Source organism: Haplochromis burtoni, unplaced genomic scaffold (assembly GCF_018398535.1).
Source record: "Haplochromis burtoni strain Fernald_Lab_line unplaced genomic scaffold, NCSU_Asbu1 Contig_10, whole genome shotgun sequence".
NCBI lineage: Eukaryota > Metazoa > Chordata > Actinopteri > Cichliformes > Cichlidae > Haplochromis > Haplochromis burtoni.
Genome location: NW_024582371.1, coordinates 1,059,627 through 1,078,385, shown reverse-complemented (window position 1 = coordinate 1,078,385; position 18,759 = coordinate 1,059,627). Strand labels below are relative to the sequence as shown.

The following is an 18,759-nucleotide window of genomic DNA, read 5'->3' as shown; positions in this document are numbered from 1 at the left end:
TTTTTTAATGTTTCATCCTAAAACAAAGCACTTTAAAACGAAGCTACTGATATCAGGAAATAACCTGTGAATCAGATTGCTACGCTGGCGAAATTAAAGGTTGCATGACCAAAGATTTCCAGTATTTTAAAACAGCTTCAAGATAAAGGCTAAAGTATTGCATCAGAACAAAAAATACAAAGAAAGAAAGAAAAGAAAATTTTGTATGAGACATTTTATTGGCATTGATGTGTTGTTTTACAGCCATCGCGTGCACCAACTTAATCAAATTAAGAGAAACACAATCATAAAATAAATATGAGGTTCTTTTAAAACACTATTTCCAAGTTTGTTTTGTTTTTCGAGATATTTGTAGAGAAAATACACACCTCAATTAATCAATAAACTTATGGATTTAAAGTGTCTGCACATTACTAGTGACTTTAGAGTACAACCTGATTATCCTACATACACATTTTTGTTAGTACTTTTAAAGAGCGCCTCAAACACAAGGCCTTCTTGTTTGCATTTTGAATACCCAAGAGTCATCTATTTGGCATAGCACATAGCAGCAAATAAAAAATAAAACAACCAAAGACTTGCTGTCTTCAGTTGCAATGTGAAAACATTACAGGCTAACATTGGACACTCCATTTATACATTGTGTATTTTAAACCTAACAGGCTCCAGGAAGTCGGCCTCTACCCTCTATTTCAGGACCTTTTCCCCCCTGTTGGGGGTAAGTTGGGGGGATGTTTGTGGTAATAGTCTGGTGGGGTGGGATTGGGGCTTGTATTCATCCCTGTAGGGACATAATACATACTCTCCAGGTAGCTGTGGTCCACTGGGGGATGATTCTGAGGCTCGGGCTTTGAACCCTGACCAGAGGGATTTCTGTAGCCGACCCCGGAGCCGCCTGGGTGCATTGCTGCTGCAGCTGATGCTTCGGGGTACCGGGGTGGCTGGGGCTGGGCCTGGGGGTGAGCTGGGGGAGCAGGAGCTGCATAGGGCATGTACTGTGGAGCAGGGGCGTACATGCTGGGGTTAGGGAGGGGTGGGTAGGGGGCTGCGGAGGGCGGATACAGGCCTGAATGTGATATTGTTTGCTGTGGGATGAGCACTTCCACATATTGGCCAGTCTCTGGGTCAAACAGCATCTTCCTCAGAGGTTGAACAGGCACCTCAATATAAAAGTACTTCCCTGTTTCAGGATCCAGGAGCACTCTGCGAGGCGTCTGCCCATAGCTGCTTTCTGAGTACAAACTGGAGCTGTCACCCCCGTATTCAGAGCCATAGGAAGGCCCTGCCATGCTTTGAGTGCCACATAGAAACTGAGGATCCATAGAGGGAAGGCCAGGGGAGTGATTGTGGCTGGGATCGCTGTAAGGAGCCCCAGTTATCAGCCCCGGTGGCTGCTGGTGGGGGGATCTGTGCACAGGAGGCCGTCGAGGGTCAATGTGCTGGGGTGGGGGCAACGAGCGGTCCACAGAGCAGGCCTGCATGAGTGAGGGGTGAGGAGCGCAGGGAGCAGGCTGGTGGAGAGGCTGGTATATTGTTGGCTGCTGGCTTGGACCAAAAGGGTTTGATTTGGGAGAGCCTGGCTGGTAGCTCATTGGCTGAGCATCGGGTCTGCACTGGTGGGGCCGAAGAGGAGGCTGTGCCACTGCGTAAGGTAGAGCCTGGCCCGGAGAATGCGTGGGGGCCGGTGGGGTGAGGTTATGGGGACTTCGGTGATGGTGAGGAGGGTGGAGACCAATGTGAGTGGGGCAACCAGCTGTGCAGGGGCAGGCAGGAGGACGAGAGGAGGGTTGAAAGCGATTTGATCTCAAGGGTGTCAAATCCGGGAGCGTCAGTGGACTGAAGCTCTCTCGTTCATCATAGCTTGGAGGGTCATCAGAGGCATAAAAATGCAGGTCGTCGGTCCTCTGTGAGCGCTCACTGGAGAGAGATCTGTGGCATGGCTGGTGCGTATATCTTGGCAGTTGTGTTGTGGAAACAGCAGTGGGCTGTGTTGTATTGTTTGAAGTCAGTGGCACAGTTTGTTGTTGATGAAGGTTTGCTGCCCTGGGATACTGCAGCTGGCTGTCGCGATCCATAACAGCCGGCTGGCTTGGCTGGCTTGGCTTGCTGACTCCTGCTGAGGCGGGTGCGGTAGTTTGGCTTGCAATCGGGTCAGAAACCGAATCTGCAGCTGAGGTTACACTTGAGCTGGTGGCTGATGTTGGAACTGAGGTTAAAGCTTTTTGTGCACATCTGGCAGTCTGAGGAGAGGCAGCTGGTTGCTGCATCTGCCCTCTGTCACAAGTAGCCTCTGAGTCTGGAGGTTCTGCTGACTGGTTTGAGAGACTGGAGCTGGCAGTTGAAGTTGTTTTGCTGGGCGGAGGTTTGAGGCTGGACACCGCTGACACGGCTAGTTTTCTTGAATAATTAGATGTTGCTGTGGAGTCAGTGGAAATCTTCCTGTAGATTGTTGGCGAGCTCACTACAATCGTCTGAGTCCTCTCGTCACTTTGTGACTTTGCAGTCGATGTTGCTGCCGACGATCTATGCGCTTCATTTGATGTCACACCAAAATCTGCAGGTTTAAATTTGCAGTTCGGCTTTGGAGGCACGACTGGCTTTTGGGAATTTTTAGCTATGGATTTAACTTCAATGATTTGAGGCCTGCTGTTTCCACTAGAGTTTCCAGTAGAGCTTCCAGTACAGCTTGTGGGAATGTCTTTTTTCTGTGGTTCTTTAGACATTGATTTCACCTGAATCGGCTGTGGTTTGAATCTCCTTATTGCAGGTGACCGCGGGGGGAAAGTGGGATCTAATCTCTTCACAGCTTCAAAATCTGACACGTCCCTCTGCTTGGTAGGGAGTGGGTCTTGTTCCTGTGAAAAACTCCTTAGTTTTGCAGTGTCTTTTTCTGCAGGATTTATGCTACCTCCCTCGTCTTCCCTGGTTTTTGTGGTTGCATCTGTGCTGTCAGATACTGCTGAGGGGACGGAAGTGGTAGATGAGGAGGAGAATGTCCTCTCTCTATGAGACTCATTCCAACCTCCGTCAGAAGGAGCAACGGTCTGAAGGGGGATCTCCAGAGAGTTCACATGCTTGCGGGGAACTCCTTTAACTCCAGATACATTCTGGCTGTCGCCCACAACTGCTCCAATGTCAGCTTGGTAGCCTTTCTCCTTTAATAACATGGACACAGAGTGGCCACTAGTAGCAGGGGCACTACCAGGGGTAGTGGGCTTAGGTGAAATTGAAGCAGGCCTTGCTAGGATTGGGGTTTGGATCTCCATCTCCTGGGCGGGAGATGCAGATGTCCTGGTCTTGCTCGGTCCCTCCCTGATTAACACTACAGCAGTGGACACCTCTCTTTCCTTACTGGGCATTTTAGGGAGGTTTCCAAGCATGTGATGCTTCCTGTCTGTTCTTACAGCCACAGGTTTATCCTCACTGTCTGGAACTTTGTGGATTTCTGGCAGCGTCTCTCGTGGTTCTGCTGTAATGTTTACACCAGGCTCACATGGTCTGGATATTTCAGTATCTGACGCTGTGTTGTTTGGTGCATTCAAAGACTGCAATTCTCTGCTCACATCGGTGATGGGCTTTGAAAAAACCTGGGATTTGTCACCTAGGTTCTCTGAGTCTTTTTTGACACGCGATGTTATATTCTTGTCTTCTTTCAAGCAAACAGCTTTGTATTCTATTTGCATTGGCTGTGGACCAGACAGAGGCTTTCCTTTGCTGTGAGGTGGTGGAGATGGGGTTAACATTTTTGAGTCTTTTGCCTCCTCCTTCTCTTCCTCCGTCCTCTCCGCCATGAACTCCTCTGCTCTTTCCTCCCTCCTCTCCTCCCTCCTTATCCCTTGTCTTAAATCCATCTCCTCTGCTGCTATGGCCTCTTCTTTATGTTTTTCATCAGCAGTTTCTACACTTTCTTCAGCACTAGATGCTTTAAAGGACAGATTATAAGTATTCTTCACGAGCCGCCTCACATCTCTAACTTTGTGAAGCGGGCCTTTTGCTTTATTGTTCTCGTCTCCGTCTTCTTCTTCTGTTTTCTCATCCATGTTTTGTCTAAAAAATATATCTGGTGAAGTACTCTCAGATTTGCTTTCTGCTTCAGGTGTGAGACACACATTTAAAGAGGCTTTCTTTTTCCCCACAGCTTTCAGTTTGATCTCTTGCGTTTTAGACATGAAGGCGCCGTTGTCACCCTGTTGCAACTGTTTCGGTTCCTCCCGGCTTTCACACACGCCCCCTCTCTTTGTTGGTCTGAACTGTGCGCTGTGGGCTGCGTCGGCAGAAGGAGTTTCTGTGGCATTTGCTGAGTCGTCACCCTCCCTTTTGTATGTTTTGCTGTAGTCTGCTTGTTGTTCTCCACTTCTGCGCTGCTTACTATCGAATGGCACCTTCAGTTCTGATCGCACTTCAGATCGCGACAGCACTGCATTCCTGCTTTGAGAATCGGCCTCTTCACTGTCAGTAAGGGAAAAGGTAACACTCCTGCAGCTGCTGGATGAGCTCGGCCTGTTACTAGGTCTCACACCAAAGCTTCTGGGTGGTTTAGCTTCATCCTTGGCGCTTGGTTCCCCTCTCATGGGAATACTCTCCGATGAAAGGCTATAATCCGATTGAAAACTTGAACTTAGGTCATGTATGTCTGGTCTTGGTGATTCTTTAAGTGGTGCCACTTGACTCTCAGCTGGTGGACTGCTCTTCTCAAATGTGGGGCTCAATCCTTCGCCTGCTTGTTCATCAGGTTGTTTATCAGCACTTTGCATCTTTTTGGACAACACATTCTTGATCAGGCAAGAAGCCATCTGAGTTTTCGTGCATGTTTCATCCATAGAAGCAGATTTTTGGAGTTGGGATTTTCTGACATTGGGAAGATGGGGCTCAGGGCTGTGGTCAGAGGGGTAGTGCTCGTGCATTGCTGCTGGTGTACTGTGTTGCCTCACAAACGTCCCTCTCGATTGACTTGCCTGGGAGTAGCTTTCCACCATGCTTGCTAGCCCAGGACTGCTATTTCCACTGCTTCCGTCTTGCTTCCCATCAGCATCATTCCTCTTTTTCAGCTGGATCTGTCTCTTTGGGACTCCTCTCCTCAACTTCCTGGAGTCCTCCCTTTCCACAGCCACATCTACGCATTCAAAGCTGCCCAGTTCATAGCGCCTAGATGGATCTAAGCCATCTGAGAAGTATGCAGATGGTTGCTGGGAGGAGAGTTCATCATGGTCCAACTTTGGCACAGAACCTCTGAAGTCAGCATAGGCTTGCCAGGCAGTGCCGATCCCTGCCGGGCTCTCCTGGGTAGATGGCTGGGAGATGTTTGCGGATGAGTGGTGGCTTGAGTTGTACATGTCAAGGTAATCTATATCAGGGCTTGACAGGCTGCGGAAAGCCACATCTGTAAACCACTTCACCTCATCGTCTGCCTCATCAAGTTCACTCCCCATGCTGGAGCTGGAACTTCGGCCAGGCCTGTATGAGGCCGCATGTCCGGGAGCACTGCTCTTTGTTCGGGGTGCAGGAGGTTGAGGTCGTCTGCTGGCAGCACAACCCCTGGTGGCTTGTTGTGAAGCGAGTCTATGAACACTCTGTTGTTGCTGTAGCTGTCTTGTGGCAGACGAGCTCTCCGAATAGGAATGCGCTGTTGGCAACCCTTGTCGGGTCTCTCTGCTTGTGGGAGCTGCACCGCGACTCGCAGGTCCTTTTCTATTCCTGGCACTGAATGACAGCTCAACCTGTTCCCCTCTGTAACTGGTGTCCCCCTGCGACCCCTCCTCTTCCGTTTCAGGAACCTGCTCCTCCCTCTTCCTATTTCTTTCCATCTCCCTATCCTTTTGCCTCTCTCTGCCTCTCTGCCTCTCCTGCTCCAGTGGCATTCCCCTTTCCATTCCCAATTGCCTTCCTGGGCTGACCCAGTGGGCCTGGCTATTATTGTCGGGGCTTTCCCTATTTGTCACCGCCTTCTTTAAATTGCCTCTAGGTGAGGATGCGCCAACATGAGTGGGACTGCGGCTTCTGTTCTGCCACTGTCTGTATGGTTTCTCAGGAGCGATGATGTGGACAGGTGTAAACCTGGTGAGTGGCGGAGAGGGGGTCCGCCTTCTGTTTGCATGATGGGACATGTCCTCTGTGAACCTCTCTCTGTTTTCAGGCCTAACTTTGGTTAACAGCTGTCCTCCCGAGGTCTCAGATGTAGATTTTAAAGAGCTGCTACTGTCAGAAGTTGGGGAATGAGCAGCAAACAGAGGCTGCGCAGGTGAATTTGATTTAACCCCGTGAACAGGTGAGAGGTTTGGACTTCTCTTCTTGGGAACTAGAAGATTAGGAGAAGGACAGTTGATTTCAGAAGGGAGATTATTATCAGTGTCTTCTCTCTGAAAAAAGAGGGGATGAATATCTGTTTTTCCCTGAGGGGAAGAAGCTGCACCTGATTTATCCTTTATATTTACTTCCTCTGGTGTTTCTTCTCTCTCTTCCCTTTGCAGTTTTAGAGGGCAATCTAACTTTCCCTCTGGTAAAATAGGTAAAGGAGGTAAAGGCAGAGGAGCTGGTGAACTGCCTTTGATTTCAGCAACCAAAGGTGGAGATTTGTCCCTTGTTACTGTCTCAAATGAGGGTGGCACACTCTCTTTTCTCAAATATGTGGGAGACTGTGTTTCTGCGATAACTGCTGAAGAAGAGTCCCTATCACTCAAAAGGGTATTTAATCCAAGGGGAGGGTTGCAGTCTGCAGAGAGGGTTGCTGGTGATAGCTGACACCTGTGCGGAGAGGCAGCAGGTGATGGATCTCTACTTTTGTGCTGAGGTGAAGGACTTTGAAATCTTGGTTCAGGTGAGGGAGTTTGATGATTTGGGTGAGGTGAAGGTGTTTGGTGCTTGGGATGATGTAGCAGAGTTTTTTCAGTCTCTGGGGCAGAGCTTGTGAAGCAGCCAATGGACTCTGCTATATCGTCTCTGCTTGTGGTGAGGCTCCTTTCTTCAGAGGGGATGGGTGTATTATCTGGCTCTGGGATGGGGAGATGAGAGAGTTCAGGAAATGGGGGACTGCTCCTGTCCTCGGGTTGAACAACAGAGTAAGAAATTCCTGTGATGTGAGGGGAGGAAGTGAGGCTTCTTGATGGGGATGTGTCGAAGAGAGGCTCCAGCAGAGGAGAAGCTGATACAGGTTGCTCTTTCCTGCCAACCTCAGGAGAGGATGCTGTAATCCTGATTTCAGGTGAGGGAGAAGTATATCTGTGCTCGATGGGAGAGCAGCTGTCTCTAAAAGCAGGTGAGGGAGATAAACTATAACTTACCACAGGGGAAGTCGCCTGTCTTATTTCTGGTGAGCGTTCAGGAGAGGGAGTTGTTGACCCAGGTCTGGTCAGAGAGGCAGCGCTGAGCAAGCCAGGTGAGGGAGCTGTGTTTCTGAAATCAGGTGAGACCGAACCCTCCACAAGTTCAGGGGATGATGCTTTTGAAATGACAGGTGAGGGAGGGGTGTATCGTGGGCCAGGAGTGGAAACAGAACTGCCTGCTTCCACTGATAACCTTTGGCTTTCAGGAGTAGCTGCTGTTTCTCTTTCTGCAGTAGAGGGACCTGATGTGCGGGGAGAATCTTTTATCTCAGGCGTAGAGCCTCTGCTGAAGAGATCAGGTAAAGAGATCCTCCCTCTTAGGTCAGGGAAAGGAGATGAAGCCTGAGTGTCAGAGGAGGAGGACCTATGACTAAGCTCAGAGGAGTCCGGTGTTTCTCTTAAATTAGATAATAAATCTGTGGGTGAAGGTGAAGGGGATAAATGAGAGGTTCTTAATTCAAAGGCTGATTCTGTAAAATCCTGAGAAAAGTCTTTGGATGGGAGCTCAGCTGATGGACTGCTGTTTTGATTTAAGTTAGCAGCTTTTGGCTCAGGTGTGTCTTGTGCTACTCCAAACTCAGGTAAAAAATGAGGGTTCACCGATTCACAGCACGACTGGCTGATACAGTTTCTGGGTTCAAGAGAGGGACTTGGAGTTAGAGACTGATGTGACGGGCTGCTGTTGCTGTCTTTGAATGAAGGAGTTGTTCTTATTGGTTCAGGTTCTGAAAGCGTTTGTTTTGGATCAGGTGAGGACGATGAAGGCCTTTTTTCAGCTGAGGAGGAGGACAAAGATGATAGTCTTCTCTCTGGACTGAAGACACAGGGGCTGTTATGTTCAGGAGAAGGTGTCCTCTCACCAGTGCTGGGATTTTGGAAAGAAGGGCTTGCTGTGCTAAGCTGAGGTGCTGGTGATTGCCTTCTTGGTTGTGAATTTGCGCTGCTGTCCTCAGAAACTTCTGGATGACTAAAGCTCAGCCCTTTGGCCTCCAGAAGCCTCTGCAGTGGAGGACTGTAAAGCTTGTCTCTCGAATCTTCAAAGCCTTCCTCGCCTTCACTGGAGCCCTGTGCTGTGTGGTAAGAGCCAGAGGAATCGTTCAGCTCGTCCAACAGAGGTGACGCAGCAGCCGTCCCATCCACCTCCCTCTGGGAAGGGACAAAGGGCCCTACAGCGGGGCTGCTTGAGAGAGACGCCGACTCACAGTCGTCTCCGAAAATGTCACACAGGCAAGTGGTCTCGGAGATGGCGCTGCGCTGAGAAGGGATGTTGATAATGTCGAATATTTCAACGTGGTTGGGGGTGCCGTCACGATGGCAAAGGGAAAAGGTGCGGGGGGCACTACGCAGGAAGGAGTAGCTGTCCCCCTGGAGAGTCCAGCTGTCCATTGCTAGTCCACAAGCTCCAAATTCTCACTGTGGCCAGTCCAGTCTGCTCCTCTTGCCTGTTCTGGGCTCCGTTCCTGGACTAGAAATAAGATACAGTCATCTGCACATTGTGTAACTCATTCATTTGTAGCACCAGTAATAGCTGATAAATATCTGTGAGAGGCAAAAGTATAGAAATTACAAATGTAGAACCTAGAATTGGATTGATTCCTTTACTTAACTTCCCTAGAGTGAAATTATCTTTCGGTGCCCTAATGTTCTAATAATAACTCCATCTACAATACCTTTGTTATGTAACTTGTAATTAAACCAATACAGCAAGCTATATGAACATTTATTTTGACTCCAGATCTTTTTGTGCTACAGACTCAAAATCTCACAAGAAGAGATTTTGAATCTCACAAAGAGATTATCCTAGATACATAGAGTAACAATATTTACATTAACTTTCACCAACATATATCCCTTATCCAAACTTTAGAAAAAGCCCTCTCCTTGTGCAAGTAGACAGAGAAAGGCTGATACTCTACCTTTAGCCACTGATGAAGACTTCCCAGGGACATTGAATTCTTCTTTGTTGTGGTATCCGTCCCAAATCGGACAAACTACCCGTTCAATCCACAAAACACCCCAAGCTGACAAAACCTCTCTTCATAAGCTGAATCCAGGACTGAGAAGATCCGTCCAGCTCTGTCTGCCGGTGGCCCACTGACAGCACAGTGTCAGAGGCACTGCCATGTATCAGACTTGAATAGAAAAAGCAAAGAGGGGCATCTAACTCAGACATATTACATCTCCTGGACTGTATTTCTGCCCCTCCCTTCTGCACTGGCAACAGGGAAAGTGCTTACTGTATCTAATGTGGATCTCTTTTCTTTTGCAGACTGGGGTTTGGTTGGGCACAGACTTTCCTGTGTGAGCTGGGATGGGGTGCGGCACAGGGGTGGGTGGGTGTATAGTTAGCAGCAGGTGCTGATCCAGCCAGGACGGATGAGTGCGCCTGGAATCTGACACTTATAGCCAGCTCAGTCACAGGGCTCCTCTATATATAGACCAATACTATCGGGGCCAGATAGCCATAGTCATTTCACTGTGTGCTGGAGGAGAAAAAAAAGGGAAAAGTGGAATTTGAAGTACAGCACACACATTGTCCAGGTGTTAAATACATGCAACTTAACTTACACCTTTGCTTATCTGTGTGTATCAGGGGAAAAGGTCAAAGTTTAGCACAGATTATCCAGTTTTGGTAATAACTCACATGCAGACCTCTGCTGAATTGCATTTTTGCGGCATGCAACAATTAAAGGTCTTAAACTTTCTACATCCTGCTGTTTTCCCCTAATAATATTGTTAAATATTAAGAGCCATGATCTTCGTAGCCTAAGAACATCCTTAGCTTTAATTAAACATTCATGAGTGCCCATCAATCAAATGCATGTAAAGTGTTAAGCCAAACCTACCAAACAAAAAGGGGTCATGTCATTTTACTGTTCTTATTACTGTTGCTACAACTGTATTGCCCAATGAGTCTCAGGTTGCCTAAACATGTTGGTTGGTAGTGAGTGTGGATAAGCCCTCTGTCCCATACCTAATACCTCATAAGATTATCATTCAATCTCAGTCATTAAGTCATCCGTAGGAAGTGGAAAATGTTTGAGCACACAGGACTGTGATTATGTTTGTACAGTGGAACGTTAATGACAGGTTTTGTGTATGGTATTGTAATTTCCACTAAGCCTATTCTATTGTATTAAGCGACACACATTGCTAAATTAAATTTTATGGTTGACTGTGGAATTTGGAGTCACTGACCTCTGTGGAGCTGTTTACTGTGGCTCTAATCACACAATATAAATACAGATACATGCTTTTTTTCCAACAGTCATTGCGAAGATATCATGTGATTTTATGTGCAATGGGTTGCTGTAAAAAACAAACAAAACAAAACTGGGAATATCACTAGGGAAATGTGTAAAATATGGCTGTTCAGACCCATAAAGTATAAACCGCTGGACAGAAATGCATGCATACTTGCATCAATGCGTAAGGGTGCACTGGGTGTGAGATAAAGGGTAAAGGAGGGCTGATAAATTTGAACCTCTGCGGTTATGGCAGTGCAGCAGACTGGAGGAGGACTCAGAGGGAAAGAATGATGAGCACCTCGGCAATGGGGAGCTTTGGTCTACATCACTGATAGATTAGTCACGCCATACTGCTCAAGTCCAAAGACCTCACCCACCCTTGCCCTCATAAGTTGGGCATGAACAATAAGCTCCAGTTGTGCTCAGATGTTTACAGGCATTCATCACGGGCATGGATGTCGTGGGAATTTGGTTTTTTTTAAAGATTTCTTTGAACTGTTCTTTTTCCATGTTGGAATGATTGTACAAAATGCATCTTTAATGGCTTAAAAAACATGAATTTAGTGCACCAGTTTGAATATATTTTGGATTTCCTCTCATTTGCATGGGGTCAAAGCATACATGCTCAATTCACTAATATTTGGTTAATTGTCCAGTATCAAGTTGCACCTCCATTAGATGCTTTTGGTAGCTATCAACAAGCTTTTGGCATAATTGTGCCTGGATATTTGACCACTCTTCTCAGCATGTTTGGTATACTTCATCTAAATCGGTTAGTTAACTGGCAAAGACTCTGCTTTCAAGCTTATTCCACAACCTGTCAATAGGGTTGCAATCAGGGCTTTGGGAAGGCCATTCCAGAAGCTCTAATCAGCCTGTTTATCCATTTGATGTGTGTTTGTTATCACTGTCCTGTTACAACACCCAGTTGTTTTCAGGTTTCAACCATCCAGCTGTTGATTTAAGGTGGAGTTAAAGAATTTAGAGGCAGTCCTCCTCCTTCATTAATCTAACCATTTTGTGTAATATACCAGCCCGTGGCAGCAAAATAGCCCCAGAGCATGATGCTAACACTACCATGCTTGACAGCTGGTACAGTGTTCTTAGATTGAAAGCCTCACCTTAACTCATCCAAACATACCCCTTCTCACTGTGGCCCAGTAGCTCATTATCTTTCTCGCCTGACCATAAAACTTTCCTTCAGAAGGATTTGACTTGTCCATAAGAACAAACGTCAGTCAAGCTTGAAGGTGTCATTTTTGGAGGAAGGGCCTTTTTCTTGGTGGGTACCCTCTCATTACACGAAAATTCAAAATAAATATAAAATTTAAGCACCCAAATCTTGTGGTTTTTTTTTAAAGTATTTAAAGATGCTTTCTGTACAATATTCCACCCCTAAAAAAGAATAACTCAAAGAAATCATTAAAAGCCCAAAATTACCATGATATTCATGCCCAAATTGAGTGCATGTAAACTTCTGACCTCAACTGTACATGCATAAAAAAAAAACTAGAACCTTGCACAGAGCTTGGTACGGAGGTTGATGTTCAGTGTTCACATGCAGAGCAAATGCCAAATGCTGTCTGCTCACAGCACTCCCTTGTGTGTGAAGATAAACACGAATTACTTAAAAAAATCATTACAGGTAGGATACTTTTGCTGCTGGTGTTCTAACTGAGGGATATGATGTTAAACAAGGCTCTAGTCTCATGATGGGCTATTTAAGTGCCAGTATTTATGACAAACAGAAAGAATATAAACATATATATCACATTTCAAATCTATCTTTTTTGAACTGACCTAGTTGCTCTTTTAGGATGTGATTAACTTTGCACAGGCAGGGGCAACAGTAGCCACACTTCCAGCCCTCTCTCTCATTATTATTTGTTTTAATTATAACTGATTTATTAAAGCTTCGCCAGAACTAAATGACACTAAAGGTTGAGACATAATATTTAAAAGGTGATATGATAAATTTTCTACAAATAAACTCAGAAACTAAAATTGGGTTAACTATTTAGATTTGTTAATATAGATCTAAATAATAATATAGTATCCCGTGCTAACCACTTAACCTATGAACAGCATACAAGTATTAAAGTCTTGTACCCTTGAAGTCGTGCTTGAATTAGTCTGTCGCAGAGACACTGACTTTTATTTTGAAACGATACGTTAGCGTAGGATGCGACGCAGGAAGATCCGCATTACGGTGCTGCCGAAGTGTTGTCATAACACAGAAGTGGCTAACGCTAATGTTTGCTAAGTAATTAGCACGGCAGGTGAGTGCATTTTTTTATTTAAAAAATATCTGTCAAAATTCAGCTGAACCGCGACGTGTGTGTTGACTGTTAGGATAAGGCAAAATAGTGCAGAAAAGCGGGTTGACATTCTCTCCTGAAATTATTTGGGCCTTGTCAGTTAGCAGATCGCTAACATCTACTAGTTAACTAGCTGCTAGCAATGACGAGCTTTTGTAGCCAGCTACCGACTGCGATTCCGTTTGTTTATGTTAGCTGTGCGGCGGCTTGTGGTTTTTTTTCTTAGTTAACATATTAATTAATTACGTAATAATTTATGGTACTTAAAAAGAGTATTTTGAGTAAAAAATAACAACGTAGGAAACTTGTCATTAAAACGTTAAACGAGAAGTCCGTTTGAGCCTTAATATTAGCTAGCTCCTTTACGGTAGGTGGACATATTCTGTTGTCGGCTTACTAGCGGCGAGCTACGGCAAAGCGTTACCATTAAGTAAAGCTTTTCTATTTAAAAAGTCTTAATTTCAGCATGCAGACATGTAATGTTTAATATCATCACTTGGTTGTTAAATTACAGTTACAGCCGAGACGTAAATAGCAGGCCGCAGCATACATTGTGTGCTTGTTTGTGATGTTGTTAGGCCTTGCTAATGTTATCACGTAGGCCAAACTTTGAATCGGGGTAGGACCGAACAGCTGTTGGAGGTATTTTAAGACATTATTACTGATCGGGCATACTTGTTTTAGAGGCAGCTGTGAGATAGTCATGGTATTGTCAGTGTGAAATAAAATTTGTTAATATTTCTGTCATTAAAAACCTGTAGTGTTTTATCCTAAATCTTGTGTTTAGCTTTTAAAATGTCAGATAAAAAAAAAAAACTTTGTTCGTCTTATTTAATTACAAATGTTATTTGTTAAAACGTGCCTTAATAGAAATGCACATTTGTGTTCACTGAGAATCCCAAAGATTCTTTAGAACTTTTAAATAACTTAAAATTAATTTAACTTGGGGATTCCCAGTATGCAGCCATTATCAAATTTTCTGTAAATGGTACTATTTATCGATGGTCATGGCAATTTGCACATTAAAGAACATGAAACTGACCTCAGGTAATTGTGCCAGTTTTGTAAGTATGCAAATGCTTTGTTATAAGGCTGGGGAACCCTGTAGTCAGTCTTAAGAGACTGAAGAAGACATGTGGATGAGTGACAAAACATTTCTCTCATTGAAAATGCAACTTCCAGATGATATGCAGTGCTCTGCAAGAGCTACCCCTCATTCCATTAGAATCATGTCATTTTTTTTTTCAATTAGTCTAGTTCTCCAGGTTTTCTAAAGGCCATCTTTTACACTCATTTTTACATTTCTTTTTGTTGTTGTTGTTGTTAGCTAACAGTGACCTACGAATGACTCGAGTGTAAAAAGGCACCAACAGAATCAGTATCAACAAGTTTTTTTCAGTGTTGTATCTACACATGAGTGAAAATTTGGCAATGAACCAATTTAGGATTGCACCTTTAAGCACTTTGTTAGTAGGAGCCTGTTGCAGAAACACATAAGTTGTTGAATCAAAGTTTGATTTTTTTTTTTTTTGGTTCAAATCATGGTTGGTATTTACAGAGTAGGTAGGGCGAGAATTTCAACTGTCTGTAAAACATGGTGGAGGCTATCTGGGTTTGCATTTCACCCAGTGGTGTTGGAGATCATGTCAAAATTGCTGGAATTTGAACCACCGTGAAATAACATGCGATTGGAAGAACTTAATTTTTCACCATGACAATGATCCCAAACACACTGCCAGTACAGTAAAAGCACAGAATACCAACATCCAAAGAAGAACTTTAAATATTCCTTCAAGAAGCCTGGAGAACTATTCCTGGAGACCACACAGAATAAATTACAAGAAAGCTGCTTAAGAGAGTTCAGGCTCTCTTAAGAGAGTTCAGGCTGTTTTATTATAAGTAGGCATATCAAATATTTCTTGTAAAATGTAAACAAATGATTGGTGGCTCAATACTGCATGCTACTGTATCATCACTACAGTTTCAAAAGCCTTTCAAATAAATATCAAAACATTTAGTTAATAACATATTTCTGTTTTTCTAGGTGTTATTGTTATTGTGTGTGCGGGTTCCAGCCTGAACCATGGAACAGTGTGCATGTGTGGAGCGGGAGCTGGAGAAGGTGCTCCATCGCTTTGTAATGTACGGCCACCAGTCTGAGGAGAGGCTAGATGAACTCCTGCGCAGCGTCTGTGAGATACGAGGACAGCTAGTTGCTTTTGGTAAGATCATGTATCAATGATTGAAATTGTATGGAAGGTTCGTGGTCTCTCTGTGCTCCATCTTCTCTGGTTTGGCACATTAAACCTTTACCTTTTTTCTCCAACAGGAGTACAAGATGCAGATTTATCGGTCCTATCACAGACTATGGCGCAGTGTTGTAAAAATATCAAAGAAACAGTGCAGATGCTAGCCTCTCGACACAAGGACATCCACGGCAGTGTGTCTAAAGTTGGCAAAGCCATCGACAGGGTGAGGAACGGCTACAGGTTTCTCTTCAACTTTCCTTGAAAATGTTTTAGAACATGTACGTCACCTCTGGCATGCTTTTCTGTAGAATTTCGATGCAGAGATCAGTGCTGTTGTGGCAGAGACCGTGTGGGACTCCCCAGAGAGACAGAAATACCTGAGTGAATCCATTGTGGAACACCTTTACAGACAAGGGATGCTTAGTGTAGCAGAAGACCTTTGTCAGGTAAAGAGCTGAAACCTCCAACCTTTATTTTTTATTTATCTATTTATTGCAAAATATTTGCCTGAATAGCTTTGATGTGATTCTTTATGAAATGCTGATGAGTGAAGAAATAGTTTTGGCTGAAATGTTGTGTTAATGCTGTTTTTGTGAAGATAAGTCTTAGAAATTCTTAAAAGTAGTTTTATTTTCTAGGAGTCTGGTGTAGTTATAGACATGAGCATGAAGCAGCCTTTCCTGGAGCTAAACAGGATCCTTGAAGCTCTGAGGATGCAGGACCTTAGGCCAGCACTAGAGTATGTGGTCTTTCTGTATCTATTGTTCTAATTATCTGCTTCCTTCTAACACAACTGATAAATCTTTAGTTGAGGAGTGTTTACGTTCAGTAGCTGAGTGTTTCTTCCGTGTCTTTGCAGGTGGGCTGTGACGAATCGGCAGCGTCTTCTGGACCTGAACAGCAGTTTAGAGTTCAAGTTGCACCGCTTGTACTTCATCAGCTTGCTCAGTGGAGGAATCAGCAACCAAATGGAGGCCTTGCAGTATGCCAGGCACTTCCAGCCCTTTGCTTCACAGCACCAGAGAGGTAAGCATTATAGTATCTCCATGTAACAAGAATTTAGATATTTTCTTTTTCTTTTTGTGTGTGTGTGTGTGTGTATTTTCACCACTTTTATTTATTCATTTTTGCAGACATCCAGATTCTGATGGGCAGCTTGGTGTACCTGCGTCATGGCATTGAAAACTCACCGTACCGCAGCTTGCTGGAGACAAATCAGTGGGCTGAGATCTGCAACATCTTCACCCGGGACGCCTGCGCTTTGCTGGGCCTCTCTGTAGAATCGCCACTAAGTGTTAGGTTAGGAAAAACATGAACAGTGAACTAGATCACCTGTCATCAAGTTTAACACTGGAAGTGGAACAGTTTTTAGTAATTATTAGACATTTGTCATCTTTATGCTGTCTTATCAACAATGCCATATCTGTTTCTCTGCAGTTTTGCATCTGGATGTATGGCCTTGCCTGTGCTGATGAACATCAAACAGGTGATAGAGCAGAGACAGTGCAGTGGAGTGTGGACACACAAAGACGAGCTGCCTGTAAGTCCTTTTAGAGTTTTTAAAATGCAGTTATCGCTCCTCAGAATAATTTCTGAGCCGTTAGCTCACTCGTGTCCTGTCTGTACCTGACAGATTGAAATTGACCTCGGGAAGAAGTGCTGGTACCACTCTGTGTTCGCCTGCCCAATTCTTCGACAGCAAACGTCAGAGAGCAATCCTCCCATGAAGCTCATCTGTGGACACGTCATCTCCAGAGATGCTCTCAACAAACTAACCAATGCTGGGAAGTAAGTCAGCAAAAAAGGAATTTATCTATTTTGGAAGTTGGTGTTGGTTTGAAAGCACTTTTACTATTTTCCAGGATCAAAATGTTAGTTGTACTAGTCACCCAGATGCAAAGAAATGAAGACTTATAAGTTACATGCTGAGTCTGATGTTGACTGTAATTTCAGTCACTGCTTTCCCAAAAGATTTATTCCTGAACAAAATTGTAATTGCAGTTAGAAAATAAAATGCAAGTTGTTCACTGAAAGATACAAATGTAGGATAAAAGAATTCAAAGATGGTAACACCTTGACTCTTGTCCTCCTCAGGTTGAAATGCCCGTACTGCCCCATGGAGCAGAATCCGTCACATGCCAAGCAGATCTACTTTTGATACGCTACTCTCTCCTCATCAAGGATGAAGTTGCCTGGAGCTGTTTGCGTCTTCAGGACCTTTTGCTCTGACCCTTTTCCTCTGTCCCTGGCCTTCTGGCCTGTTATGGTAAGCATTAAGGTTTTTTTCCCCAGTGCTCCTCTGGACTGCCTTGGGCATCCCGTCACCCACCTCGGACCCTCTAACTTTGCATAATATAAGGAGTCCAGAAAGGGATGGTCCATTGACAAACCTGTAGTAGAGTGAGGAGTCAGTCGGTAATGGGAACATCCTCACGAAGCAGCACCTATGAGAAAGGATCATCTATTGGAAGTCATTTGCAAATACCTGCAGAGTTATACGCTTATCTTTTTCAAGTATGTAATACTTGCTAGTGTTTGCTTTCTTGGCTTTATCAACTTAATTTGAGTTTGATGACTGCTTTTTTTTTTTTCTTTTTATTTTGTTGGACAAAAGCAGAATGATAATGAATGGGTGTAGAGTGTGGGTACATGGTGTAGATAAGCAGTTTCTGATTTCAGGTTGATAATAAACTTCCGTTATACATGAAAGCAACACGCTGAGTTACAAACTATTGAAGGTGTATTATTTGCTGGTGAGGGGAAACTGAAGGTCTCTCTCGAGCCGAACTCTGATTGTGATCCATTAGTCCTCCATAGTGTAATAAAGTCCTCACGTAGCTTAAAACTCACTGTCAGCTGATGCATCTGTTCAGATCAGATTATCCATCGACGGTGGGAACAGCTTTTCTTTTGTGTATGACCACACCAGCAAAACTTTCCTCATTATAGAAGCCATTTGTCTTGTTCTATGTATGTATTTAACAAATACTGAAAAAGCAAACAAAAAAAAAATATATATATATCTATATATACTACTGTGAAATGTGTTTTGTTCCTGTTTTCTTTTGTTTTGTTTTTTTAATCACAATCACTGCAGTGGCTTGTGTAAAATAGTAAACAGAAGAGCAACAGGCACATTTAACACTACTACTGCGTAACTTTGAGATCCGACGGCTCCACAGTTCACATCACGGCTGCGCCATCGCTTTACTGTGCCCCCTTGTCGTATGTCCTGAGCTTGCACACCATGTGATTTGGAGATGTAAATTGGTGTGATGGTAGCCGCATGGTCTGGCTTGCAGTGACTGTAGGCTTGTGGTTAAGCTTTACTTTTTGTGGATACAGAAGCCCTCTGGTCACTGTGGCTGTTGTTTAATATATAGAAAACGCCTCTGCTGCGTAGGGTTGGCTTTTATTTGAGATAGAGTCCGAATAAGTGACATTTAAAAACCCCCTACATTTCCTCAGGGCTCATTGTAACAGTTCATACCACACTTTGCATTTAGTATTAAAGTTGTACATTTATAAAAGGAGTCTTGAACAAAGATTATACATCTATAGATGCAGATTGCTTTGAAGGTTGTGGAACGTGTGTGTGTGTGTGTGTGTGTGTGTGTGTGTGTGT

The 18,759-nt window shown here is 44.3% G+C and overlaps 2 protein-coding genes across 2 annotated transcripts; one reads left to right on the top strand and one right to left on the bottom strand.

The window, feature by feature from the left end:
* Positions 1-213: 213 nt before the first annotated feature.
* On the bottom strand, positions 214-9,594 carry si:ch73-43g23.1 (serine/arginine repetitive matrix protein 2). Its single transcript, XM_005927955.2, has 2 exons — positions 9,236-9,594; positions 214-8,784 (listed from the first exon to the last, which is right to left on the bottom strand). The coding sequence occupies exon 2, from the start codon at positions 8,703-8,705 to the stop codon at positions 693-695; it is 8,013 nt and encodes a 2,670-aa protein (XP_005928017.1). The 5' UTR covers positions 8,706-8,784; positions 9,236-9,594; the 3' UTR covers positions 214-692.
* Positions 9,595-12,723: 3,129 nt separating this feature from the next.
* On the top strand, positions 12,724-18,135 carry rmnd5b (required for meiotic nuclear division 5 homolog B). Its single transcript, XM_005927956.3, has 10 exons — positions 12,724-12,846; positions 14,930-15,107; positions 15,215-15,357; positions 15,443-15,580; positions 15,773-15,873; positions 15,994-16,160; positions 16,268-16,433; positions 16,572-16,674; positions 16,768-16,922; positions 17,229-18,135. Exons 2-10 carry the CDS (start codon positions 14,969-14,971, stop codon positions 17,290-17,292), a joined length of 1,176 nt encoding a protein of 391 aa, XP_005928018.1. The 5' UTR covers positions 12,724-12,846; positions 14,930-14,968; the 3' UTR covers positions 17,293-18,135.
* Positions 18,136-18,759: the final 624 nt, after the last annotated feature.

Coding starts and splice junctions, on each gene's coding strand:
- si:ch73-43g23.1 (XM_005927955.2), bottom strand. CDS start 8,705: ATGGACAGCTGGACTCTCCAGGGGGACAGCTACTCCTTCCTGCGTAGT.
- rmnd5b (XM_005927956.3), top strand. CDS start 14,969: ATGGAACAGTGTGCATGTGTGGAGCGGGAGCTGGAGAAGGTGCTCCAT. Junction 15,581..15,772: donor TAGCAGAAGACCTTTGTCAG/GTAAAGAGCTGA, acceptor TTTATTTTCTAG/GAGTCTGGTGTAGTTATAGA. Junction 15,874..15,993: donor GACCTTAGGCCAGCACTAGA/GTATGTGGTCTT, acceptor GTGTCTTTGCAG/GTGGGCTGTGACGAATCGGC.